The sequence below is a fragment of the Salvia hispanica genome, chromosome 3 (genome assembly GCF_023119035.1).
Source record: "Salvia hispanica cultivar TCC Black 2014 chromosome 3, UniMelb_Shisp_WGS_1.0, whole genome shotgun sequence".
Classification (NCBI taxonomy): Eukaryota; Viridiplantae; Streptophyta; class Magnoliopsida; order Lamiales; family Lamiaceae; genus Salvia; species Salvia hispanica.
Window position 1 is genome coordinate 33,176,917 of NC_062967.1, and position 23,744 is coordinate 33,200,660.

The 23,744-nt window shown below is 37.3% G+C and overlaps 3 protein-coding genes, 1 long non-coding RNA gene and 1 other non-coding gene across 6 annotated transcripts; 1 reads left to right on the top strand and 4 right to left on the bottom strand.

Annotated features, from left to right (window-relative positions):
• Nucleotides 1-69: 69 nt before the first annotated feature.
• TRNAR-UCG lies at nucleotides 70-143 on the bottom strand. The gene has a single exon. It is a non-coding gene; the product is annotated as a tRNA-Arg (tRNA).
• A 283-nt stretch (nucleotides 144-426) lies between these two features.
• LOC125216140 (MAR-binding filament-like protein 1-1) lies at nucleotides 427-4,034 on the bottom strand. Of its 2 annotated transcripts, XM_048117773.1 has the most exons (4): nucleotides 3,657-4,034; nucleotides 3,138-3,181; nucleotides 2,890-3,030; nucleotides 427-2,239 (listed from the first exon to the last, which is right to left on the bottom strand). In XM_048117773.1, the coding sequence occupies exons 1-4, from the start codon at nucleotides 3,880-3,882 to the stop codon at nucleotides 533-535; spliced, it is 2,118 nt and encodes a 705-aa protein (XP_047973730.1). In that variant the 5' UTR covers nucleotides 3,883-4,034; the 3' UTR covers nucleotides 427-532. The 2 variants fall into 2 exon arrangements, with proteins under 2 accessions (XP_047973730.1, XP_047973731.1); XM_048117774.1 differs by lacking the exons at nucleotides 2,890-3,030; nucleotides 3,138-3,181; nucleotides 3,657-4,034 and adding an exon at nucleotides 2,641-2,777.
• LOC125216141 lies at nucleotides 1,895-3,154 on the top strand. The gene is made up of 2 exons (XR_007175359.1): nucleotides 1,895-2,021; nucleotides 2,659-3,154. It is a non-coding gene; the product is annotated as an uncharacterized LOC125216141 (long non-coding RNA).
• A 6,615-nt stretch (nucleotides 4,035-10,649) lies between the features above and the next one.
• Nucleotides 10,650-15,684, bottom strand: LOC125213605 (heat shock 70 kDa protein 15-like). The gene is made up of 10 exons (XM_048114246.1): nucleotides 15,549-15,684; nucleotides 13,687-14,914; nucleotides 13,083-13,310; nucleotides 12,894-12,989; nucleotides 12,425-12,622; nucleotides 11,842-12,036; nucleotides 11,626-11,772; nucleotides 11,385-11,534; nucleotides 11,166-11,296; nucleotides 10,650-11,086 (listed from the first exon to the last, which is right to left on the bottom strand). The coding sequence occupies exons 2-10, from the start codon at nucleotides 14,854-14,856 to the stop codon at nucleotides 10,888-10,890; spliced, it is 2,514 nt and encodes an 837-aa protein (XP_047970203.1). The 5' UTR covers nucleotides 14,857-14,914; nucleotides 15,549-15,684; the 3' UTR covers nucleotides 10,650-10,887.
• A 5,539-nt stretch (nucleotides 15,685-21,223) lies between these two features.
• Nucleotides 21,224-21,850, bottom strand: LOC125209909. Its single transcript, XM_048109483.1, has one exon. The coding sequence runs from the start codon at nucleotides 21,848-21,850 to the stop codon at nucleotides 21,224-21,226; it is 627 nt and encodes a 208-aa protein (XP_047965440.1).
• Between the last annotated feature and the right edge of the window lie 1,894 nt (nucleotides 21,851-23,744).

Consider the following 23,744-nt stretch of genomic DNA (forward strand, 5'->3'; position numbering starts at 1 on the left):
TGAACTGAAAAAATTGAAAAAATAAATTAAATAGGTTGAAAAAATTAACAAAAATAGAAAATAAACTATCGACCACAGTGGGAGTCGAACCCACGACCTTTTGATCCGAAGTCAAACGCGCTAATCCACTGCGCTATGCGGTCTTGTTGTACATGTTTCGACAAACTTTATGTCTATTTGATTTTATACAAATGATCTAACTAAATTATATAGTCTGATAGTGAGGGCCCAAAACTATTTGTGGCCCAACACAAATTCTTATTTGGATGATAAAATGTTCATACGATAAAATTCTATCCCATTTTAGGGCCTACAAAATTTCATCTTTCAATCAATTTTCCACACAAGTTCAACTGAATCCCACCACTAATTTCATTTTCAACATGTATCACTTCATTCCATCCACAAAAGAAAATGCAATTTGTATGCACAAAAGGGAAGTAGAATCAAATTTCAGAACTTCTGAGTCAAATGGTACAAGATCTCTAAAATAAGCTTATAATCTACTTATACAGGAAACTCTAAATGTCAACTATGAATCTTTTTGCTGTGATCTATCCTTTCTCCTTCGTTGGCTATTCCTTCTACCTGAACCTGCAGCTTTACTCCCCTGTTGGGCATCAGCTGCAGGTTTCGAAGAGTTCATTCGACTCATCAGCCGCAGTATCTCTCCCTTTGCAGAGGCCAGCTCTTCCTCTAGTCTCTTTCCTCTCTTTGTCAAGCTCTCCCTTTCTTTCCCGAGTTTCATGACCAGGTTGTGGGCATCTTCCAAGTTCACCCGAGATTCTTGGGAAGCCTGTTTCTGCACAGCAATGAAATCATATAGCTTATCTTTCTCGACTTCCATGCTCGCAATCTGAGAATGCGCAAGCTCTAACTCTCTGGAAAGCATCAATGCGTTCCGATTCACATCATTGAGGAACTTAGTAGCCTCTTCTAAATCTGATTCAAGACTTTTTCGTGCTTGTTTGTCTCTCGAAATTTGGGTCTCGAGATCCATCAACTCTTTGTTCAGAGAAGATATAGTTTTCCTTTCGTTGTCCAGATCAACAGCTGTGCTTTCTGCTTTCCTGAGGGCATCAGTGAGTTCCACCTCCAAGCTATTGCATTTCTGCAATGCGGCAGATAGTTCTGCGGACATAATTTGCAGTTCTTCACTTGATTTACTGAAGAGGTCATTTGCAGAACTTAGTTCTCCGGACAAGATTTCTGCACCTTGTTTAGCTTCCTCTAGTTTCATGTGTAATGATTCTCTTGCTTCCCTAAAATCAGCCTGGACTTTACAGACCTCTTCTTCAAGCTCCAAACACAATCTTCTCGACTCTTGCAATTGTTTAGCCAGGTCAGAAGTTTCATATTTTGATTCCTCCAAAGTAGCCTGTGTGATTCTAAGCTCCTCTTCCAGAATCTTCATATTTCCTAATTCTATGTTCAACATTTCTTTTAAAGTGTCCCTCTCCTGCATCAAAGCAGATATTAATACTTCATCTTTCTTCTTGTCATCCAACAAGATCGTAAGTTTATCTTCAAGCAGATGAATCTTTCCCTCTCTTTCTCCCAAAAGCTTTGCATCCGAAGTTGACTTCTTTTCCATGGAGGACTTAAAGTTGTTATATTCCAATAAAATGGCATCAAGCTTCTTTTCAGATTCATCTTTCTCAGCCAGTAAAAGGGATAATTCCGCATCCAGTTCCTGCAGCACCTCATACTTCAGTTCCAGCTCCTCTTGATTTCTCAAAAGCACATCCTTCAATTGCTTGTTCTCTGACTCCAAACTAGGTAGATGATCCTCCAATTGCTGACATACGGAGCTGAGTTGATCCAGCTCTCTATCTTTGTCAACAAGTCTACAACTAAGATGCTGAATAGTATCCTCTTTATCCTTGATATCCAGTGAAAGCAAGTCGATCCTTTCTTGCAAGAATCCTACAGAATGTAGCTTCTCATTTAGCTGCTGTTGGAGTTGCCTTTTCTCACTCCCAGCATTTTTAACACAGAGTTCCAGGTTATCAACTTCGATGGTAAGCTCTTCTACTATGTTTTGCTCCTTTTGCAATTCTTGACCAAGGTTTGTTATGGTATATGATGCCATTTCCAGTTGATTAACTAAAGACTGCTGCTCAGCTTTCACTTTTCCAAGTTCCTTATTTAGACATTCTTTCTCATTTATTAGTTCTTCCTTAAACTTGTTCTCCAGAGAAATAATAGCAGCTTCTTTTTCCTTGAGCATATTTTTCATCTGCACCAGAAACAGAGAGAGAAAAAATAAGCATAGAAACCAACAAAAATCTGAATTATGGATAGCACAACATTCAGGAATGTAAAATATACTAGAGAGACAATTATATGGTGCTCGAACAAGGAAAGCCAGTAAATCATAAAAAAGAATCTAACTCAAAATTTAGTGGGCTTAGAACAAGACACATGAGGTCAGTACAGTGATTGGGACATAGAAACTAAGAGAGCTCACGTAGAAAGATTCCCAATCTTAATGGGGGAGGACGCCGACACTAGAAGAGTCTCACCATTTCTGGCATCTTGAGGCAATACTAGACATGGGAATATGATATATGCATTTTATCTCAGTATTATTGTTCCTTATCAGTTTTAATTAATAGGGATTATGGCATAATGAGTTACCTGTTTCTTGATTTTCAGCTTAGTAGCTTGGGACAGAAAGTTTCTTCAAGGAAGGAAAACTCCTGGCTGTAAACCTTGAGCTACTCTTAGTTTCACTTTGATGATGTAGGTTCTTGACGATGAAGTTCCATTTAATATATTAACGAACATATCTCAAGCATTTTAAGTTATATCCCTTGCTCTCTAACAGTTGTGATCTAACATCAATCTCATAAAAAATAACAATATAAATCTATTAAAATTACTTACATGTTCTACAGTAGCGTCTGAAATGGCCTTTTCCTTCTTCTTTAATGCAAAAAGGGCAGCAAGAATTCCTGATCCCAGAATACCGAGTACATTGAGAATGGAGAAGAAGGGGTGCCCTGATGGACGTTCCTGCCCCGATAGCTGTGCACGTGAAATGTGCACATCAGCATGCATGATAGTGTATAGATGACATACAAAAACGAAACCAGCAGTTGTATAATCCTTTGATTTTATACTAGGATGCAGACCTCTTCATTTTGATTCAGATGTGCTGCCGTCAATTCATTAGTTTCTGAAATAGAAAAGCTAAACTTATCAGTGATGGGTCAAGAAAAGGGTAGCATTATCTGAATTTATGTTAAACATGGTTCATTGTTTAAGCATAGGTAAGCAGAACGGCAAATAGGAAGAAGAGAATCAGCTACTTTAATTTTTACTGTAGCTCAGGCATAAAGAAGTGCGGGTGCCGAGAGTGTCTTAACATATCTCCGCAGCTATAACCACTAATAACATAGGGCAACTGCATACTACAATTAAGAAGCTGCTTAAATGGATAATTGAAAGCTAAAATGGAGCTCAAACAAACGCAGTGAGGCTATAATTAGGTCACCTTCCTTTCCTACGAATCAGCGATATTACCAATCAGTGTGAATAGAAAAAAAACACAATCTATCAGAATAAGTAGCAATTCAGCCAAGCCATAAAAAAGCATTAATAACTTAACAAAATCTCTCAAACTAAGTAATCGTTAGTGTTACTTAACACACCTGCAGGAAGGGCATCGAGTGCGTGAGCCCTGAATTTGAGAAGGCGGATAACAAGGGCCACTCTCCTCGAGCAGGAATTGCCGCCTCTCTGTAGATAAGCCGTGAGCATCGCATTATTCTTTCCTCGAGAGGGGGCGATTCTCAAGGAGCAACATTTGGATGAAACTGCGGCGGTGTGGCGGAATTGGTAGGGTGCAAAGCTTGAATTCCCGGCTGCGGAGCTCATTGCGATCAGCAAACAATAGTACTCTACTTCCGCATTTGAATTTGAATTTGAGTGAGAGTGAGAGCAGAATCAAACACTATTTTTGGGGGTTTGAGTGAAGTTGGTAAATCTAGGTTTGACTTTCGTGCTTCCAAATATTCCAATTTCAGACCTAAATTACTAAAACACTGTATCTTCATTTTTGGAATATCAAAGCGTATTTTGAGTGTCTAAATGTTAGATATGTACGGAATCCGTGAGTAGGGGTGTCAAAATGGATACCGGGTATTGGATACTCAATATCCAAATCCGAAAATGTCGGATAATTGAATACCCGAAACTTGATTTTTTGGGTATCGGGTAGTGAGAATTTTGGGTGATCGACCCGATACCCGATCGGGTATATCCGAATTATCCGATTTATTTTTTTTAAATTAATAAATTATATTTTTATTATAATTAACTATAATTTAGTTTCTTAATTATATTTTAGGTAATAGGAGTACTTATTAGCGTATAAGATACTTTGTGATTTAGGGTATACTCCAAAATTCACAGCGCCTCTTCAGTCTTCCCCTCTTCTACTCCCTCGCTGCAATATCCTCCACCGCCGCCATCCACCGCCGTTCTCCTAGCCTCTCCTTTTCTTCTCAAGAGTAGTCCCATCATTCCTCGTATTAAAGTTGTTGCTATTTTAAGGTATTATTTTATTTTGTCTATTTAATTGTTTTGCTTAAATATTATAAAATATTTGTTGAGTGTAAGTATATAGAATTGCATCGTGTCCATGAAACTATATAGTATTTTTTTATGCCGTAAAAGTAGCGCAACATATTAACATAAAGTACTCCTAGTTGACACAACTTTTCACATATGACAGTACATTGTATGGAGAGTTGTTGTATATACTTTTATTCTTTTGATATTTGGCAATATATAGACATTTGGCAGTAATATATAATATACTCTGGCATTATATATTTTTTACTAATCGTGAATGGTCATGAATTTTGTGTTTAGTTCTGTTTATTATACATGTTTCGTTTCATTTTTAATACACGTGAATATGCTTTATTGGATATATTTTAATTTTTTCATTTTATACTAAATTTGTAGAATGTCTCAAGACCAAGTGGAAAATCGCCTATCATATCTCAATGGTCCACTATGCCAATAAAGATGATTAGATGGAGATTGAAGAATTAATGGTCCACTTATGTAATATTGTTTTGTTACTTGAACTCATGTTTCTTACGAGGAATAGGATTATAACTTGTGTTCTTTTGAATTTTGAATATTTGATGCATATTAACTTATTTTGATGATGGATGTTATTGTTATGAATTGTGATAGGTAATTGTGATGAATGATTGAATTTTTGAATTATTGTGGAGATTGAAGAATTTTGGATGAAGAATGAATGAATTAATGGTCCACTTATGTAATATTGTTTTGTTACTTGAACTCATGTTTCTTACGAGGAATAGGATTATAACTTGTGTTCTTTTGAATTTTGAATATTTGATGCATATTAACTTATTTTGATGATGGATGTTATTGTTATGAATTGTGATGAATGATTGAATTTTTGAATGATTGAATTGTGACGTTTATTAGGAAGGATGTTTAAACTTATGAATTATGATGGTTATTGACTTATTGTGGATAGATGAAAGATGTTAATATATTATAATTTATAACTTCTAAATTTTGCACTTCTAAAAGTTCGTAGTTATTTTCTCTTAAATTAGAATTACAACAAGAATTTTAAATTTCTAAAAGTTTGTAGTTATTTTACTACTTTAACTTTGTGTTAAATTCGAACTATATAATATGAAATAAATCCTAAAAGTTTGTAGTTAATTTTAAAAAAAAATCACAATCACAATTGGGACTGGATACCCGATTTTTCGGACTGGATACCCGAGTCGGGTATCCGGGTATCCGAAATAAATTTCGGGTCGAGTATCGGGTATGGGATTTTGGGAATCTCGGGATCGGGTACCCGAAAATTTCGGATCGGATATCCGCGGGTACCCGATTTGACAGGCCTGTCGGTGAGAATTCAAAGTTTTTATGTATATTTTAGAAAATAGTGACTTATATATTTAGGCCATATGCTTGTCACGATGTATGTTTGCTATCTCTGTACTTATAAAAAACCATTTGCAGTCCACAAAATATGCATCGCTACAAGTATAGGGTTTAAATATGTAATTCACTCTTTTATAAATAAAGGTAGAATTGATTAAATAATTATGAAGTTTGATAAAATTTTAGTCCGTCTATCAATATTAAAAATTAGTCAATTATGTCATGACGAAAAATTTAAATGAAATCATACGTGAATAAAAGTTGAAGAAATTATTCATAGATATCATCACCAGTGAGTTAAATGATGTCGCTTGTTCATAAATAAAATGTTGTTTGTTTAATTGAAAACATCATTTATGCGATTGTACTTTTTTGTCATAAAATAATTGTGAACAAATCTTTATTAAAATGTAGTATGAGTTTTTAGACTGATTTTTAAAACTGTAAGACACTAAAATTCACTGGTGCTATACTTACATCAGCGTCACTAATTATTCCAAGGTTAGAGTCTTTATGCTTGATATCGCAATAGTTCATACTAATATATAGTACTAGTTCATTTTCTATTGGTTGTGAATATTTATTATTTTTACATGGAAATCGAGTAAGAGACTCAAATGATGCAATCACAACATATAAGTGAGAATATTTGGACAGTTTTATTTTCATTTCAATTAAACAACAAAAACAGTATAATGAAAATATTTTTTTCAATTAAAATTAGGAAATAAGGTTATAGCGATACACACAACTAGAATCATGTTTTTACTTTTTAGTATCTACCCTAATAAGTACGTTATGAGACAAATGAAAATGGTGACCACGTAAAAAAAAATGAGATTCATTATTCAATTTAAATTTCGAGAGAACAATCAAATTCTTTTAAAATATGTGACCATTAACTTAAGTGTCAATGCAAGTAAAGTAGTAATTGAATACTCCTTCCGTCCCAATTATATTTCTTAAAACGCATGCCCGACGTGGGTCTTATTTGAATACTCTGCCAAAGTCTGTATTGGATCGGAGCTTTACACACAAAATATACACTAAGGTACAAAAATGAAGTTGCGTATGCAATATTATGAGCTACATTTGCTCAGATAAAATAGTGAAATCTGCATTCTTCTCCATTTCATAGATTGAATACTCACCAAAATCAATCTGCTCTTCATCACACTTCATCACCTTCTTGTACCAATACCTCTTCACGCAAGCTTTCAAACGACACTCATTGCAGCAGAATAGATAATCCCTAAATCAACAAAATAAAATCCCTAAACACTATTAACATATAAAATGAAAACTAGGGTTTCCTCTAATTAATCCAACAATATAAATTAAATACATATATAATACTACCTCCGTCCCACAATAAGAATTCACTTTTGTCATTTTAGTCAGTCCCAAAATAAGAGTCCACTTTTCAACTCACTTTTCTTAACAACTCTTAAAACTCGTGCCGAGTCAAATGTGGATTTCTATTGTGGGACGGATGTAGTATTTAATAATCTTGTGTTAGGTTACTTACATGTACATGTAGGTCGTTCCCCGATCCACGAGCAAGGTGGTGCACTCGTAGCAATTCTTGGAATAGTCTAGCTCGGAAGAATGTTCTTCCGAGCTACCTATAGTAGGAGGAATAGTGGGGAATTTGAGGATGCAGTCGTTGAAGCGGTGGACCACTTCTAAGGTAGGATGGTTGTAAGTTGTGCGTGTGTATTCCCCCATTCTTTGCACATAATCTAGGGGTAGAAAGCTCGCGGTGTCGTGCTTCGTGCACACGGTCATGGGGAGTAGACTTAGGGTTTGGTGTTGCGGGGCCGTGCTCCCATGCCCACGGCAGCAAAAGCCGTGGGTGGAGAGGAGGCACGGTGGTATTCTAATCGTTGGAGTGTTTCCATGTGCTGGCGAATTGTCGGCGGACGCGTGTACGTTGCTCGGGGGCATTTTGGTAATTTTGGCGATGGATTGCGTCAAATTCCTAGTGCTGAAAACAATGTGATCTTCGTCGAATGGTGTGACGTCGAAAGCCAATAGCCCTTCCCTTTTCTGTGTTGAAATGGAATCTGTTGAAGAAGATGAGTCATTGTTGTACCTACATACATTTTTAAAAAAAGAATCAAGTATAATTAGATGTTTTTATGATGGATTGATAAGGTATTTAATATACTAGGAGTATAGTATAGTACTCCCTCCGTCCGCGAATAGGAGTTCCATTTCCATCCGGCACGGGTTTTAAGAAATGTTAAGAAAAGTTGGCTTAAGAAAGTTAGTGGAATATGAGTCTCACTTGTATATATATTAATTTTAAATGATATGTGAGTGAAATAAATTAGTGGAATGTGGGGGCCTCTTACCATTAATAGTAATAATGAACCGGGACTCTTATTCGCGGACGGACTAAAATGGCAAAACGGAACTCCTATTCGCGGACGGAGGAAGTAGTATTTAGTAATTACAGAAAAAGTGGTGAACGAGGGGGAATTATATAATTAAAGAAGGGAAGTCAACTTTAATAAGAAAGTAAATGTCTAATGATTTAGAAAAGAAAAAAATGTTAGGGTATATGGATTTGAAATTGGGTTTTGGAGTATGTTATTTGATTACATTCCAAATCCTAGGATCTCTTAAAATTGTAGTACAATTTGAATATATAATAAAAATAAATACAGTATACCGCACAGTGCATACACTCACTACAAGCAAACACATCTACAACGAAGCGGGGCTCAGTCGATAAGATGTTTCCCCTCCAACCATTAGGTCCGGGATTCGAGTCATCATAGGGGTAGATGGAGAATCATTGTTGATCCCCTTTTAAAAAAATAATACAAGCAAAAGCAAACACATCTGACACACAAAACTCAAAATATAAAAAAAAAATCTAAAATTACATAATGGGTTTGAATGAAAACAAAATAAAATAAAAATTCAATTAATACATAATATCAATATTTTGGTTAATTTTTTGACTTATTAAACAAAAACATTAGAATTATAAATGAGGAAAATCGGACTAATAATTTTAATACCAGTCCATATAAAAAATGGTAAATAAAAATGATTTAAAAAGTTACATATTTATATCCTAATTCCTAAATTTCAAAAGCTGTCGAAAGTCTCAAGATAAAATTGCGGAGCTCTTCAATTAAAATTTTTGTTTGCGCATACAGGGAGATAAAAATCAATTCGATGAAAGAAAAATCGATAAACAAAAGATAATTATATCAGAGTTACACTCTTTGTGGTTATATTATAACTGAACCAGTAAGCAAAACTAATCAAGGATTCCAACATGATAAATTATTAAAACGTTGCCAGAAATTAAGATAGATTGACGGAGAAATGTAGTCGAATTACCAAAATTGTGCATCCTGCTGGAACTCCATGAGCTTCATACTTAGAACAATTCTCCCTAAAAAATAATTGTTTTTATCTGTATAAATGAATTTTCTCTTCTGGTATGTCAAAATGGTGCACAAAATGCATCTTTTATAGCTGAATGCAAAGTGAAATAACTGCAAAGAAGAAAATATAATGAGAAGAAACAAAGGAATCTTCTTTTTTTATGCTTAATTACAAACTGCCTACATTAAAGCACCATAAATTCATGAGAGGAAGGTGATTTTTGTGATGTGTGAAGGAATACTCACATGGTTAGTATGAGAGAGAAACTATTTTGGTTGACAATATATAATAATGTGTCTAAACGAAGAAGAAGTTCATTTTATTTAATTTTTAATTTAAAATGAAGTGAGTGAGGAATTTGAGTGACAGGTCATTTAAGGATTATTCTGCTGATCTGTTTTAAAGAAATGGAGATAAGTACAGATAGTGAAAGAGATGAAACTTTGCCGTATAAAGACAGAAATTAAATGTACAAATTCATGCGACTAAGCATACAAATAAGCATCCTATGCAATTGAATATAATAAATAATAGAATCTATATTTATTTTTAAAAAGTTATTGTACGTCATATTACATAACTTTCAAAAAATTTAATTTAAAAAAAAATATATATATTTTATGAAGTCTTTTGGGAAAGTGCACTAAGAGCGGATGATTTCGTTACATAATTTCTTGGATGAACTTTGGAAGAGTAGTACTCCCTCTATTTCCTAAAAATACAAACTTTTCACTGACGCACTTTTTCTTCATATCTTTCTTTTATTTTACTAATTTTGTATTAAACCCGTGCTAGTTCAAAAGTTTATATTTTTACAAAACGAATGTAGTATTCTATGCCGTGACAGTTAAAGTGCTATATTTTTGGCTTAATAATAAGCTTTTCATTTTTAGGAGAAAGAATGTGAAGTTAAAGTATAATTACATTTTTGACACATAGGAGATGAAAATTCTGCTACTTGGAACACTTTATGCTGTCCATATATAAAGCCACTCTTTCATTATAAATTGTAGTCCAAAATTATATGATGAAAATCCTAAGTGGCATGACCCACTTGCATAAATATGAATTGTATCAAACTAAGTAAACAATTATTTATGTCATCTATTTCACATTTGTGTTTATTTTCAACAATATATACGAGGAGACACAGGTTGGCAAGCGACAGCAAATGGTTGAGCTATAGAGAATGTATGGACTTCCATAGAGATTTGGATTTTCAGAAGGGACAGATACTAAAGAGGGTTTCAAGCTGATAATGAAAATACAGTTGAGATTTGTAAGAGTAAGGCATAAACAATGTCATTTTAATGTTTCGATAATATAAAAATGGGAGGCACCTCCAAAGACTCAGCACAAGCCTTTTTTAAGAGTCAAAACGGTTGTACAACGTCTCCGCACCTATAAAATAATATAATTGAAATATTTCTATCAAAGCATTTTCCATGCAGATAGATCAAATCTTAACCCACCACCAAGTCCCAAATCCGCCCATACAAAAATACTGCTAAGAAAAAGAATGATTTATGCAGAGCTTGCTCCGTTCTCCGGGTTATCTGTTTCCATGGGCTCCGCATCAGGCTGCGATGCTTCGTTTCCAGATCCAGCTTCACCGTTCTCCGTCCCTTGTGGGGATTCACCTCCAGAAGGCGATGCGGGTGTTGGCTCAGGAGTGGATGGTTTGGCCGCTGGCTTTGGCTTCGTCATTATGGGCCTGCAAAACCTGTCAACAGCACATATCGTTTTCTTCAGAAACCATAAATCAAGGATACTGTATTTATGCCTTCATTCTCTCAAGGTACCTGTCAAGAGACTCAGCCTTCTTCCTAACATCAGCAGACAAAAGAACAGGCGGCATGTGCTTTGCAAGTGTGTCCTGGTGTTGTTGCTTCTCTCTGATCCAAGCTTCAGCTTCGACACATTCACTCAGAACCTGGAGAGTGGAAACATAAACTGAGTCGAGTGTTCCCAGCACAGCTTCCAAAAAAAGCATGTGGGCATGTAGGGAAAGGGAAACACACCTTTTGTTTCTCGGCCAGGTCAATGTGATCAAACTTGGAGTCATTCGACATTGCAGCTTCCCTGTAACTGTTGATGCAATTAATAAACTGGTCGATCACAGTTCCTCTCTCTGAATGCTCCTTGAAGCGCTCCTCAATGGGGTCACTTTGCTAAAAGGAGGAGACACCCAAAAAATTGTCATTGTCATCTTTTAGATGTAGGAGAAAGGAGAAAATAACAGATTAAATACACGAAACCCACCTTCTTGAGCTCTTCCAGCTTAGCAATATATACTCCTTTTGTTTCGTCCTCACCATCCTCATACAACCAATCTTCCACCTCCTGGAGTCTAGAAATAAGCTGCTCTCTATCAGACTCTGTCACAAACTCGTGATATTTGTCATGAAGCTGCAGTCAGAAAGAATGGTTAGAATCAGGGTGTTGTGGTTGTCAGCACAGATGAAGATTCATGCATACCTTGTTCCGCATGTCATAAACATAGGCCTCTACAGCATTCTTTTTATCTTTAGTTTCTTCCATAACTCGATCCTGCAATGCCATCTCGAACTCCTTCTCCACAGCTTTTTGCACATCAGAAGCAGCAAGACCTCCATATATAATTTCTGATACAGGGACAGTAGTTTTCTTAACCTTCTTCTTTGGTGCCTCCACCTGATGAAATAAAACCAGGGGTGAAGGTATCACTTAACAACCACTTGTGTATAATATGGAGATGGATACCAACAATAGTTATAAACAAGGTGCCAAGGTAGCAGGTATAAAGCTTGGGTGTCATGAGCTAAATGCAAAACAAAAATCGAAGCATTTCCATGGATATCTCAATGCGATCTGCTAGTATATGGACACATCAACTATGACTTAGTTAACCCCAATCAACCGTACTCGGATATCAGCTATCGTTTAAATTTGTTTATTGAGAACCGTTCCAGAAGTACCATAAAAATATACAGTATATTTATTGAAAAAACTAAATGTAGTTCACAGTTTATGAGCATATGCATGATCATCATCAATAGGAAAATTATCATTCAAAGCTAACCTTATCCGTTTCCATTTGAGATGTCTTATCTCCTGATTCTGGGACACCATTTTCAGCTCCAGGGACATCCATCTTAGCATCTTGCATATTTACATCAGTTTCTGTGCTGCTGGGATGAGTATCATCTGTTTCCATCTTGGTCGCCTCTTTAACTGGCTCTTTTACAACTGGGACCTCCACCTCTTCCTCTTCTAAGAGCTGCAGCAAGGTATAACGATTAAAATTTCAAGGGTAATAAGGATATTCTCTTCCAGACAGGAACTAGAATGGAAGGGGTGACCTTAAGCTTAAATATCACAGAAGACCAATTTGTTAATTGCCTTTCCCCATGTCTTTGTGATACAAGAAAATAAGTGCAAGAAATAGAAAGCACAATAGTTTGATCTACAACATAAAATCCACAAAAATTCCAAGCTTGTGATATCAATATATATGGAAGGATCTAGTGAGCTACACATTGGAATCTTACCAAGGCAGACTCAATCGAGACGATGCCATGAAGATTCAGACGGACTTTGACCTTCAACTTTGCCCTTTCACCTTTTGCGGACTGGAAAGGTCCAATCTGCAGTCCAGTAAGAGGATATGTTATGCTAAATGCTAAGTAAAGGAAACACATGTGATAGATAGTGAATGGATAGAATGCATAACAAGCTACCGTGTAGGTACTAATTTTTGCAGGTGCCTGCAATTCACTGGGATCGGCATATTGTACGTCCACAGTGAAGGTGCCAGATCTGTAGAAAGTCAACGCCTTAACACTAGGTAGAGGATTTCCCTTGGGGAATACGACAGTGCTCTGCTGATTATCAGCTGCTCCATTTTGTGCATCAGAAGCAGATCCTTTCCATGACAAAGCAATGGAAAATGGAAAATTCTCATTAACCTACACAGGGGAAGAGCATACATAAGTCAGTCTAACTATGAAATAATTTTCCAGAGATCACCCCACCCTGCAAAGCTAATATGAACCAAGACATTTGAAAAGCATAAGATAAATGTGCGGACACTAAAAAGTCATATCACCCAATGTCATATTCCCCAGTGTTGCATTTCGCCAGCATATAAAATAAAGCTCTCAAAATTATTTAAGGCAGCCATATTACCGTTTCACTCTCTCTCAAAATTTTTCCTTTTAAATTAGGCTTCAAAAAGTAGTTTTGGATCCGCATTACAGTATATAGAAATGTGTGATAAAAAAAAGGATAAATACATAAAGATCTTCAGTATAATGGTGAACAGATTCCTATAGAAACATTTACCTGGAAATCTCTAACTTTAAATGTGGGGCTGAGAATAGCACATTGTAGAGCACTGCCTTTCGCCACACATTCACTCGCATTCATTGTTCGCCTAGGCTCCTTTCCAAAATACTCAGTCAAAATTTTAATAATAGCAGGAACTCGAGAGCCTGAACCAACAACTTCAACAGAATGTATATCCTGGGTGGTCAGTCCAGCATCAGCAAGAGCCTTCTCCAATGGCTTTTTCACACGTTCCAAAATTGGAATACTAATCTGCTCAAACTCATCTCTCTTGATAAAACCTCTGACATCCTTCTCTTCCATTAAGCATTCAATGTTCAGAGGTGCCTCAGGATTTGCACTAAGGACCTTCTTCAACTTCTCGCAAGCAGCACGCAATCTTAGGCAAGCCCTTGCATTTTGGTAGACATCAATCTTGTATTCATCCTTGAATTTTGCAGCAAAATGTTGGAAAAGCACTTCATCAAAATCCCTTCCACCCAAACACCGATCATAAGAATGAGCCAATATCTTCAGCTGACCTTTCTTGAAGGCAGCAATGCATACTTGCATACTGGCATGACCAACATCGACAAATGCGACATTCATTGGTTCATTTTCAGGTAGGTCAGTCTTGTAAATGCCGTAAGCTAAGGCAGTAGCCGTTGTTTCATGAATGAGATGAAGAGGGTGCAAACCAGCGATCGTTGCAGCATCTATAACAGCTCTTCTCTGCAGGTCGGTGAAGTAAACAGGTATCCCAATGCAGCAGTCTACAACAGCAGCATTCAAGTTCTTTTCAGCAATGATCTTCAAATCAGAGAGTACCATTCCTAATATCTGAGTAGGTGTGAAGGTTCTTTTTTCCCCCAAATAGTGAGCATGAATCAAGGGATATCCATCAGGACCTTCGGAGACTGAAAATGGCAACGATTTGATATCCTTCTGCAACTCGGGATCTGAAAATTTACGTCCAATAAAACGCTTTATCTGCGATATTGTATTTTTTGGATTCATCATACTTGATGCAGCCCCTGCTGTACCAAGGAATCGCTGCTTCTCGCCAAAACATACGATAGCAGGAGTTTCACGCTTGGACTCATCGTTAAGCACGACATCGATTCCTCTTTGCCTTGCAACCGCAACAACACCACTTTCGTTCCCAACATCAAAACCTACCACACTCATGTTTACGTTAAAACTTGAAGTTTCCGCAAAGTCCTTCCGCAATGTGACACGTGTTCACCTGGATCATAATTCATTAGAATTTAATTTATAAACGACAACAATACGTATGTACCAGTATTAATTACCACGAACCCCTCCATTTATTAATCGAAAAGTTGCAATAATCCGACAACCAACGAATAACACACAAAAATAATGTACTAACGATGTGTATGTAGCAATTAATCTAAAAATAGCAATGATCTGATACCACCACTAGCATACATTAAAAGAATTGCAAACAAGTTTACGTTTTCCACTCCTGGCCCGATCAACATCTCATGCACACATTGACGTATCAGGCAACAAAATTTATACTATTAATCAGCAGATTTACCACTCAATCAAACAAAAAAAACATACAAACAGAAACGCGAATAAGGCCACTATACATCGTAAAGACAATCTCAAGCTCTAGAGCCTAAAAACCAATCACTCCATCCAAATTGAACTAAAACAACCCCACAGCAAACGAAAACGCCACAGAAACGACACAAACTCAATCCAACCTAATGAAGTGAATCCACAAACACACATTTTTACTAAACATAATAACATAACATATGCGCCAAAAAGAAAATAAGAAAATCGATTAGATCTAAAAATAAACAACGATGCAACATCAGCTATCACAATTCAATGGGGAAAAGTACCTGAGAGCAGATCGAGGCTCCGCGCAGAGGAATTTGAGGGATTTTCTCTTTCTAAAAGATACTGTGAGAGAAGAAGAGCATAAAAATAGAAAATTGAAAAATATATATAGGTGGAAAATAAGAGAGAAGGTTCGAGGGTTTGCGTCATTTCTCTAGGAATTAAATTAAATCAAAAAAATAAAATGTCTTCGTGATACTGCCGCTTCTAGAAACATCTACTCCATGCTTTATTTTTATGAAACACATAAATAGAAATTGACCTCCGTTGGGCTATATTTTTTGGGCCTCGAGTTTGAACGCATAAAACGTGATTCATGTTTGTCAATAAATACATAATTTACATTAAAATGGTTTACGTGTTAGGAGTAGTATATTTAACATGCATTTTTTCATATAAATATATTTAACACACTAATTTGTTTAATTAGAGTTATGGTTTAGGGTCTAAGGATATTATATACATGAAAGTACTCCATTAATGAGATTTGCATGTTTTAGGCTGGGGATATAGGAGTTGTATTATGTATATTATTAATTATGTTAAATTGTTAATGAGATTTAATTGTAGTTTATACTAACATTTATCAGGGTGCATTTACTTTGAGTTATTATAACATGCAAGGAATGTACTCCCTCCGTCCCCGATTAAGAGTTACATTTTGATCGGATACGGATTTTAAGAAATGTAAATAAAAGTTTGTTGAAAAAGTTAGTGGAATGTGGGATCCACTTTTTTATATTGGTTTTATAATAAAATGTGAGTGGAATGAGTTAGTGGAATGTGGGACCTACTTACCATTTATGATAAAAATGAAGTGTGATTCTTAATTGGGGACGGACCGAAATGGAAAAGTGTGACTCTTAATCAAGGACGGAGGGAGTATAATTTATCACTTTATAAGAAAAAAAAAATAGAAATTTAAACACTGTTGTATAAAATTTTGAGCAACGTTAATTTTTTCATTGGGTAAAGAATAATATAGTAAATTTCAATTACTACTATTTTGTTGAGTGCTATAATATTTTTTTTATCCTATCGGTAAATGCACGACGAGTCCTGGGTATATACTATTTCAAAACGATAATTATATTTATATCACATTTCCATTTATTTCAGTACTTTTATACTGAAAAAAATTGTAGCCATATATATAAGATTGCATGAGCAATAAATAGTCGCACGACTTTAATATCCAAAAAATGGATTTTTCTACGATATTAAACCTTAGGAAATTATGAATTTATATCGAATTATAAGAATACTTAGATTATGTTATTTTTATAACTAAATAGAGGTTTTGGAATCTTATTAGAATAAGAGATATAATTTGATTTTAGTAATAATAATAAATTGATTTATGTAACATAATATGATTAATTTAGCATATAAATTAATCTAGTACTACTATATATATGTCACGCGTATTTAATTTAGGCATATTACTTGAGGTAAAATATGATGTTTATATGAGATTAAGTTTCACTACAAGGGAAAAGTTAGTGATTTTAGAGATTAATTAACTTTATTAAATCTTTTATTTAAAATATTTGCCATACACAGTAAACATCATAGGTATTTGGCCGGTAATATTAATTAGATGAATGAATATGGTCAAATGAATATGAAATCTTATAGTAAAACACGTAAAAGATTAGATTGCACACATTTAAGTAACAAGAAAATTAAATAAAATTAATACCACTTAAAATAAGAAATATTGTTTGAGATATGATAAATTCTAAATAAGGCTAATATGGTGCTTAAAACACACACTTTGGCATTTCCCTAAGAACTTTATTTTAATTTGGTATTCCCCATGAACTTTAAATTTGATCGCAAAAATCATGAACTTATCCATTATAGTGAATCTATAATGATTTGAGGAAAAAACTAATTTCGCGGGAACTCAACTACTATGAAGCATAAGTTCGTTTGTTTTAAATAATATTCTGATTGTTATATATGTTTTTTCACGCGAAGAAATGGTATAGCGCATAGTGCTAGTTATATATTATTCATACTAATATATTTATAAATAATGAGATTCAAATTAGCGAACGATGACATTGTAGATTACATTATTTAAGATCAGCCATTCACAGCATTTTATTGATTATTACTAATATAGAAACAACTCTCCGTCCAAATCTCCGTGATTCACCGGAGGCAGACTAGCCGGAGATTTGCTGAGTTGTGTTTCAAAAACACGAGCACATCAACGAACGCTCGCAGAATATGCGTATGAGATTCCTTATCGTTCATTTCGAAATAACAAAACATGAGCTCTTCTAGAAACTTCCAATCCACACTCCGATTGAGATCGATCCTCGCCTCCACCATCTCCAGAATCGACTGCCGCAAAACATCGTACGGATCCGGCGAGTCAATCTTCAGCATGATCAAATCCTCCGGCGCCAAATCACTTCCCTCCGACGTCCACGTAGGGGAGGCGGAGGCCATGTCGTCGCAAATCTGCCCCGATCCGCTGAGATTATTATTCTGCGGCTGCGGAAGTGAGCTTCCTTCTTCGTACTCCTCTCGGTAGGCGATCCGAAATTCTCGAATAGGATTTCTTCGCCGTCGTCTTCCAGCCGATCAGGAGGGGGGATTGTTTGTTAGGGCTTGTGAGTTTTGAGAGGTAGTTTTGCAGTGTTTTAGGGAATGGCTTTCGCATTTTATCCTTCTTAAAAAAAACGATATATGGAAGTACTACATTTTTTTCCATTCTTACAAAAATCAAACAAAAATAATACTAACAATAATAATTTAGGTTAAGAAAGAGTTTGGAATTAGAGAGTAGTCATAGACTCATATATATAGTGAGATCTTTGGTGATGATGAATAAACAAAATTAATTCAGAGGAGATAATATTGTCAGCGGCATTAAATTATAAACAATTAAGTAGAATTAATATGTGGTGTTTGGTTTACTAGCTAAAATATTAGTCAGATAGGATTAGAGCGTCTCCGGTGGCGCCCTTCCTACTAGGACTTCCCACAAAAAACTTCCTGCCACGTCATCATTAGCCCTTTCCATTTTACTAGAACTTCCCATTGCACTAGGACTTCCCGTAATAAAATTAAATTCACAATTAAAATTAAAATTTACGGAATTAAAATTCGACATGAATACGAATGGGGAAATGCGAATATTTCATTGATAAAAAAAGAACATACATCATTCGAAAAAAAAAATTACATAGTAGATAAAAAAAAGCAACCACATCAACGTCCACCCCTCCGCGTCCAAACCTCTTCGATGATATCCTCCTGAAGTCGAAAATGGGCATCTCTTTGCCGCATGTCGGCAAATGCGCGCAACCGCTCAACCTCTCCATGAGGTACCCCCATGTTCACATTCGCGCTGGCCACGCCGTGGCTTGGACCGGCACCCGTGTCATCTTCGTTGGTCCACTGAGTCAGTTCGTCCCCTTCACTTTCGACAATCATGTTGTGCAAAATGATACATGCGTACATGATGTCGCCGATGTTGGGAATATACCACTGCCGTGCCGGACCCTTCACCATCCCCCATCAACTCTGAAGCACACCAAATGCCCGCTCAACATCCTTGCGCGCTGCCTCCTGACGGCTCGCAAAGTAGGACTTCTTTGGTCCGATCGCATGCTTGATCGTCTTCACAAAGACGGGCCAGTTTGGGTATATCTCATCCGCCAAATAGTATCCCATATTGTGCTTGGTTGCCGTTGGCGACGAAACTGATGACGGGACCAACGCCATTGCACTGATCGTTGAACAGGGGCGACGATTGGAGGACGTTGAGGTCGTTCTTCGACCCGGTGACTCCAAAATAAGCATGCCATATCCACAGTCGGTAGTCAGCTACAGCTTCAAGGATCATCGTAGGATGCTTGGCTTTGAAGCCGGAAGTGTGTATCCCCTTCCAGGCGACGGGGCAGTTCCTTCACTACCAATGCATACAATCTATGCTTGCCCAACATCCCAGGGAACCCGTGCACCGACCCGTGCATATTTATCAGCCGCTGGCAGTCTTCGGGGTTCGGACGCCGAAGATAATGATCCCCAAATATCGATCTAACGCCCGCGCAAAAATTCAGCAGACACTCGACGGCTGAAGACTCGCCAATGTGGAGGTACTCGTCGAACATGTCGGCCGGGCCTCCGTACGCCAAGTTGTCCTGATTGCGGCAGTGCACTTCTGTAAGGGCGTGTGTCCGGGTTTGCCAGGCCGCATCCTCCCGATCCTGAAAAACTCGTATCTTCTCTCTAAAGCACCCACGATATGCATAAACAGCGGACGATGCATCCTAAAACGTCGCCGGAATAAGGCATCCCCAAAACGCGGCTGCGGAGCAAAGTAGTCCTCATACAACCGAATATGTGCAGCAATGTGGTCCCGGGGTACATGACGTCGGCGATGGATCGGCCGAGGTACCGCCGCCGCCTCCTGCTGCCGCCGCTGCTGCCTCTGCCGGAGCAATCGATCAATCTCCTCTTGCACAGCGAGATCCAATTCGTTATCACTATCACTAGCGTCTCCGCCACTACCACCCGCACGACTACTCCCCATTCTAGATATACATGAAAATAGAGTTTAGAGAGAGAAACTTGTCAACACAAGTGGTGTGAATGAAATGAAGTTCAACGAGTCATATTTATAGAGTTTAAAAAAAAAATTAAAACTCGGACGTCCGCCCGCCCGTGGGGGTGACGGGCGAGCCCATCCGACGGGCGTGGGCGCCCTTCGTCGCCACTACGGCGGACGTCCTACCGCGACGTCCGCCATTGGAGACACTCTTAAGTTGTGAGATTATTTAGTAGAAGGGGGAATTGGCTATGACTAATTATCACATAACTATCCATCTAGGATTAAGTCATGAGATTTAATCTCATGAACCAAGCATACTATAAATTTAATTATGGGATATAATTTGACAAATAGAAAATGTATTATTGGCCAAAAATAGAGATTGGTAAGCAACTGCAATGAGAATTTATTATGTACTATCTTTTGCTAAAATTTCGTCAATACTCCTTTTCTGCTTTTTATTCAATTATGAATATCTATAACTGTATTATTTGAGTCTTGAGAAACTGAATTAATTTACAAAGGTATACATACAATAATTTAATCATGACAATTTAAAATTGTGGAGTATATTTATATGCATCTTATATTACATCTTTTAAATGATTATAGCTATTTCAATAACTGGATTTCATGCCCGTTCTTTGAAATACAGTAAGAAATACTACTATAATAAATTAGATATAGTGTACTCATAATACTCATTAGGGATAATAGTAATTTAAATCATGAAGTTTGACAAATTTTATCCTATTTCTTTTGAAATTAAAATATTAAATTATGAAATTTTAATTTTTCTTAATTGTCATATTTGAAAAGTATAGCTTGAAATCAAATTTGAGGGCGTATTTGAATTACATTGACTCGAAATTGATAAGGGCATCCACAATGGGACGCCCTAAGCGACGCCCTATGCACTGCCACGTCAGCATTTTTATCCTCCTCCCATTCCACCTGCAGTGGGGCGGACTATAGCCCTCCCTAAGCGACGCCCTAATCATTTTTCTATTATTTGAATATTTAAATACTTCAAAATTTGGAAAACTAAAACTTCATTTCATTAAAATTCAAACATTATAATACGAAAAAAAGAACTACAATTTCTCAACGGCGGCGGTTGCGGGTCCAAACTTCTTCAATCATGTCGGTCATGAACTGAGTATGGTCTTGTTGGTTGCGCATTGAGGCTTGTCGCTCTAGAACCACACCGAAGCCAGTCGGTAATCCTCGAGTGACCGGCGAGGTCGCCGTGCTGGAGCTAGATCCGGCTTCATCATCCACCCAATTGGTGACATGGTCACGTTCTTGTTCGACTATCATGTTATGCATGATGATGCACGCATACATGACGTCGGCGATGACTTCCTTGTACCATAAACGCGTCGGACCTTTCACGATTGCCCACCGCGATTGGAGCACCCCAAAAGCCCGCTCCACATCCTTCCACGCGGACTCCTGCTTTGCCGCAAACAAGACTCCCCTCTTACCAATTGAGCAGCTGATCGTCTTCAAAAAAACAGGCCACCTAGGGTATATGCCATCGGCCAAGTAGTACCCCATATGATGTGTGCGGCCGTTGGCAGTGAACTGAATGGCCGGACCGCGACCCCTGCACTGATCGGCGAATAGGGTGGACGAGTTGAGGACGTTGATGTCGTTGTTCGACCCGGCTACACCAAAGTAGGCATGCCGGATCCAGAGGCGGTGGTCAGCGACGACTTCTAGGATCATCGTCGGGTGGCTTCTCTTGTAGCCGCTAGTAAATTGGCCTCTCCAGGCCGTCGGGCGATTCTTCCACGCCGAGTGCATACAATCGATGCTCCCTAGCATCCCGGGGAAGCCGTGCATCCGCATCGGGCTCGGCAATCGTCGCAATCGGGCGTCGCAAATATGTGTCGCCAAAAGCCTCCACAACTAACTTAGAAAAATTCTTCAGACATTCGCGGCCAGTTGTATCCCCGACGTGAAGGTACTCGTCGAACATATCCGCTGTTGTGCCGTAGGCCAACTGGCGGATCGCAACCGTGCACTTCGCAACGGCGTAAGTCCGGGTCTACCGATCCCGTCTTCCCGATACTCGGAAGTACTCATCACGGGCCTCCAACGTGTGTACAATGCGGAGAAAAAGATCTCGGCTCATTCTAAAACGGCGGTGAAAAACATTCGGGCCCCACCTTGGATTCTCGGCAAAATAATCTGCGAACAGACGTTCGTGCGCTACGTCGTGCTTGCGGAGGACAAACGTCCGCCGTCATATCGGACGAGGGACCCGCACCTCCGCCGCCGCCGCCTGCTCCCGCTGCATTTGTGCCAAGCATTCCGCCTTGGCTTCATTAACGACATCGAACAAGGCTCGAGTCAAGGCCCGTCTGCAGCCATCCGATGTACTCAAATCGTAGTCGTCGGGATTCATTTTTGAGTCGATGAGAGAGAATAATTGAAGAGAAATTGAAGAGATGTGAAATTGGAGTGTGTGAAATGGTAGTGAATAGTAGAGTTTAAATAAGAAATTTTTTTTGAAAAAATTCAAAAAAAAATTCGAAACGCGTGCCCATCGTTCGCGTCGTCCACAGTGGCGGACGATGTCCGTCACATCGTCCGCACTATTGCGGATGCCCTAACTGATCGATGATCCGGAAATGCTATACTAATATTTTTATGCATGCTAATATATACTCCATTTGTGAATGATGACAAATTGACAATCACATTAGCGAAAGATGACAATTATAACCAAGGATGGACACAAGTAAGCTGATGCTAAAATTAAATTAATAATAATATTGTTATAATTTCAATTTTTATTATTAATATCTTTATAATTTTTGCATTCTTAAATAATTTAGTACTACAAATCATATATCAACGAATTAAGCTGAAATAGAAACCTAATTTTTTAATCTCTTAGCATATCTTAGACTTTGATAAGGCAGTAATGCCAAGATAGAGATTTATATCTTGGCTTTTCTATTTGTTTGATATCATTGAATTACTTACCTCAAAGCCCAGTATAATGCCTAAGCCCGTCTCGGCCGGACCAAATATACACATTTATGCTAAGTTATGTATCCTAGGGTTGGGGAGAAATACCGAAATACCGATATATCGGCCTTATCGTACCGAAAAAATATCGAAAATACCGAATTTTTGGTATACCGTGACTTCGGTACGGTATGATACCTTACCATAAGATTCCGGTAAGGTAACGGTATGAATTTTCAAATACCGCGGTATACCGCTGCATACCGAAATTCGGTATATACCGTAAATTAAGGTATATACCGTAAACTAAGGTATATACCACAAAAATATAAACACAATTATATATAAAATATATTTTTATATATTTTTAAATTATAAAATCTATTGTGAAATATAAATATAATTATGAATAAATTATATTTAATTTATTTTTAAAAATTATAAATAATTTTCTAAAAACTCTAATTTTCTATATTAATTGATGTTGAAAGTCAGGTATACCACAAAAGTAAGGTATACCGAACTTCGGTACGGTATACCGAAAATGAGGTACGGTATCGGTATGGAAATTCATCATACCGAAAATAAGGTATACCGAAATTCGCTATACCGAAAACTTTGGTGAGGTAAAGGTATGAACTTT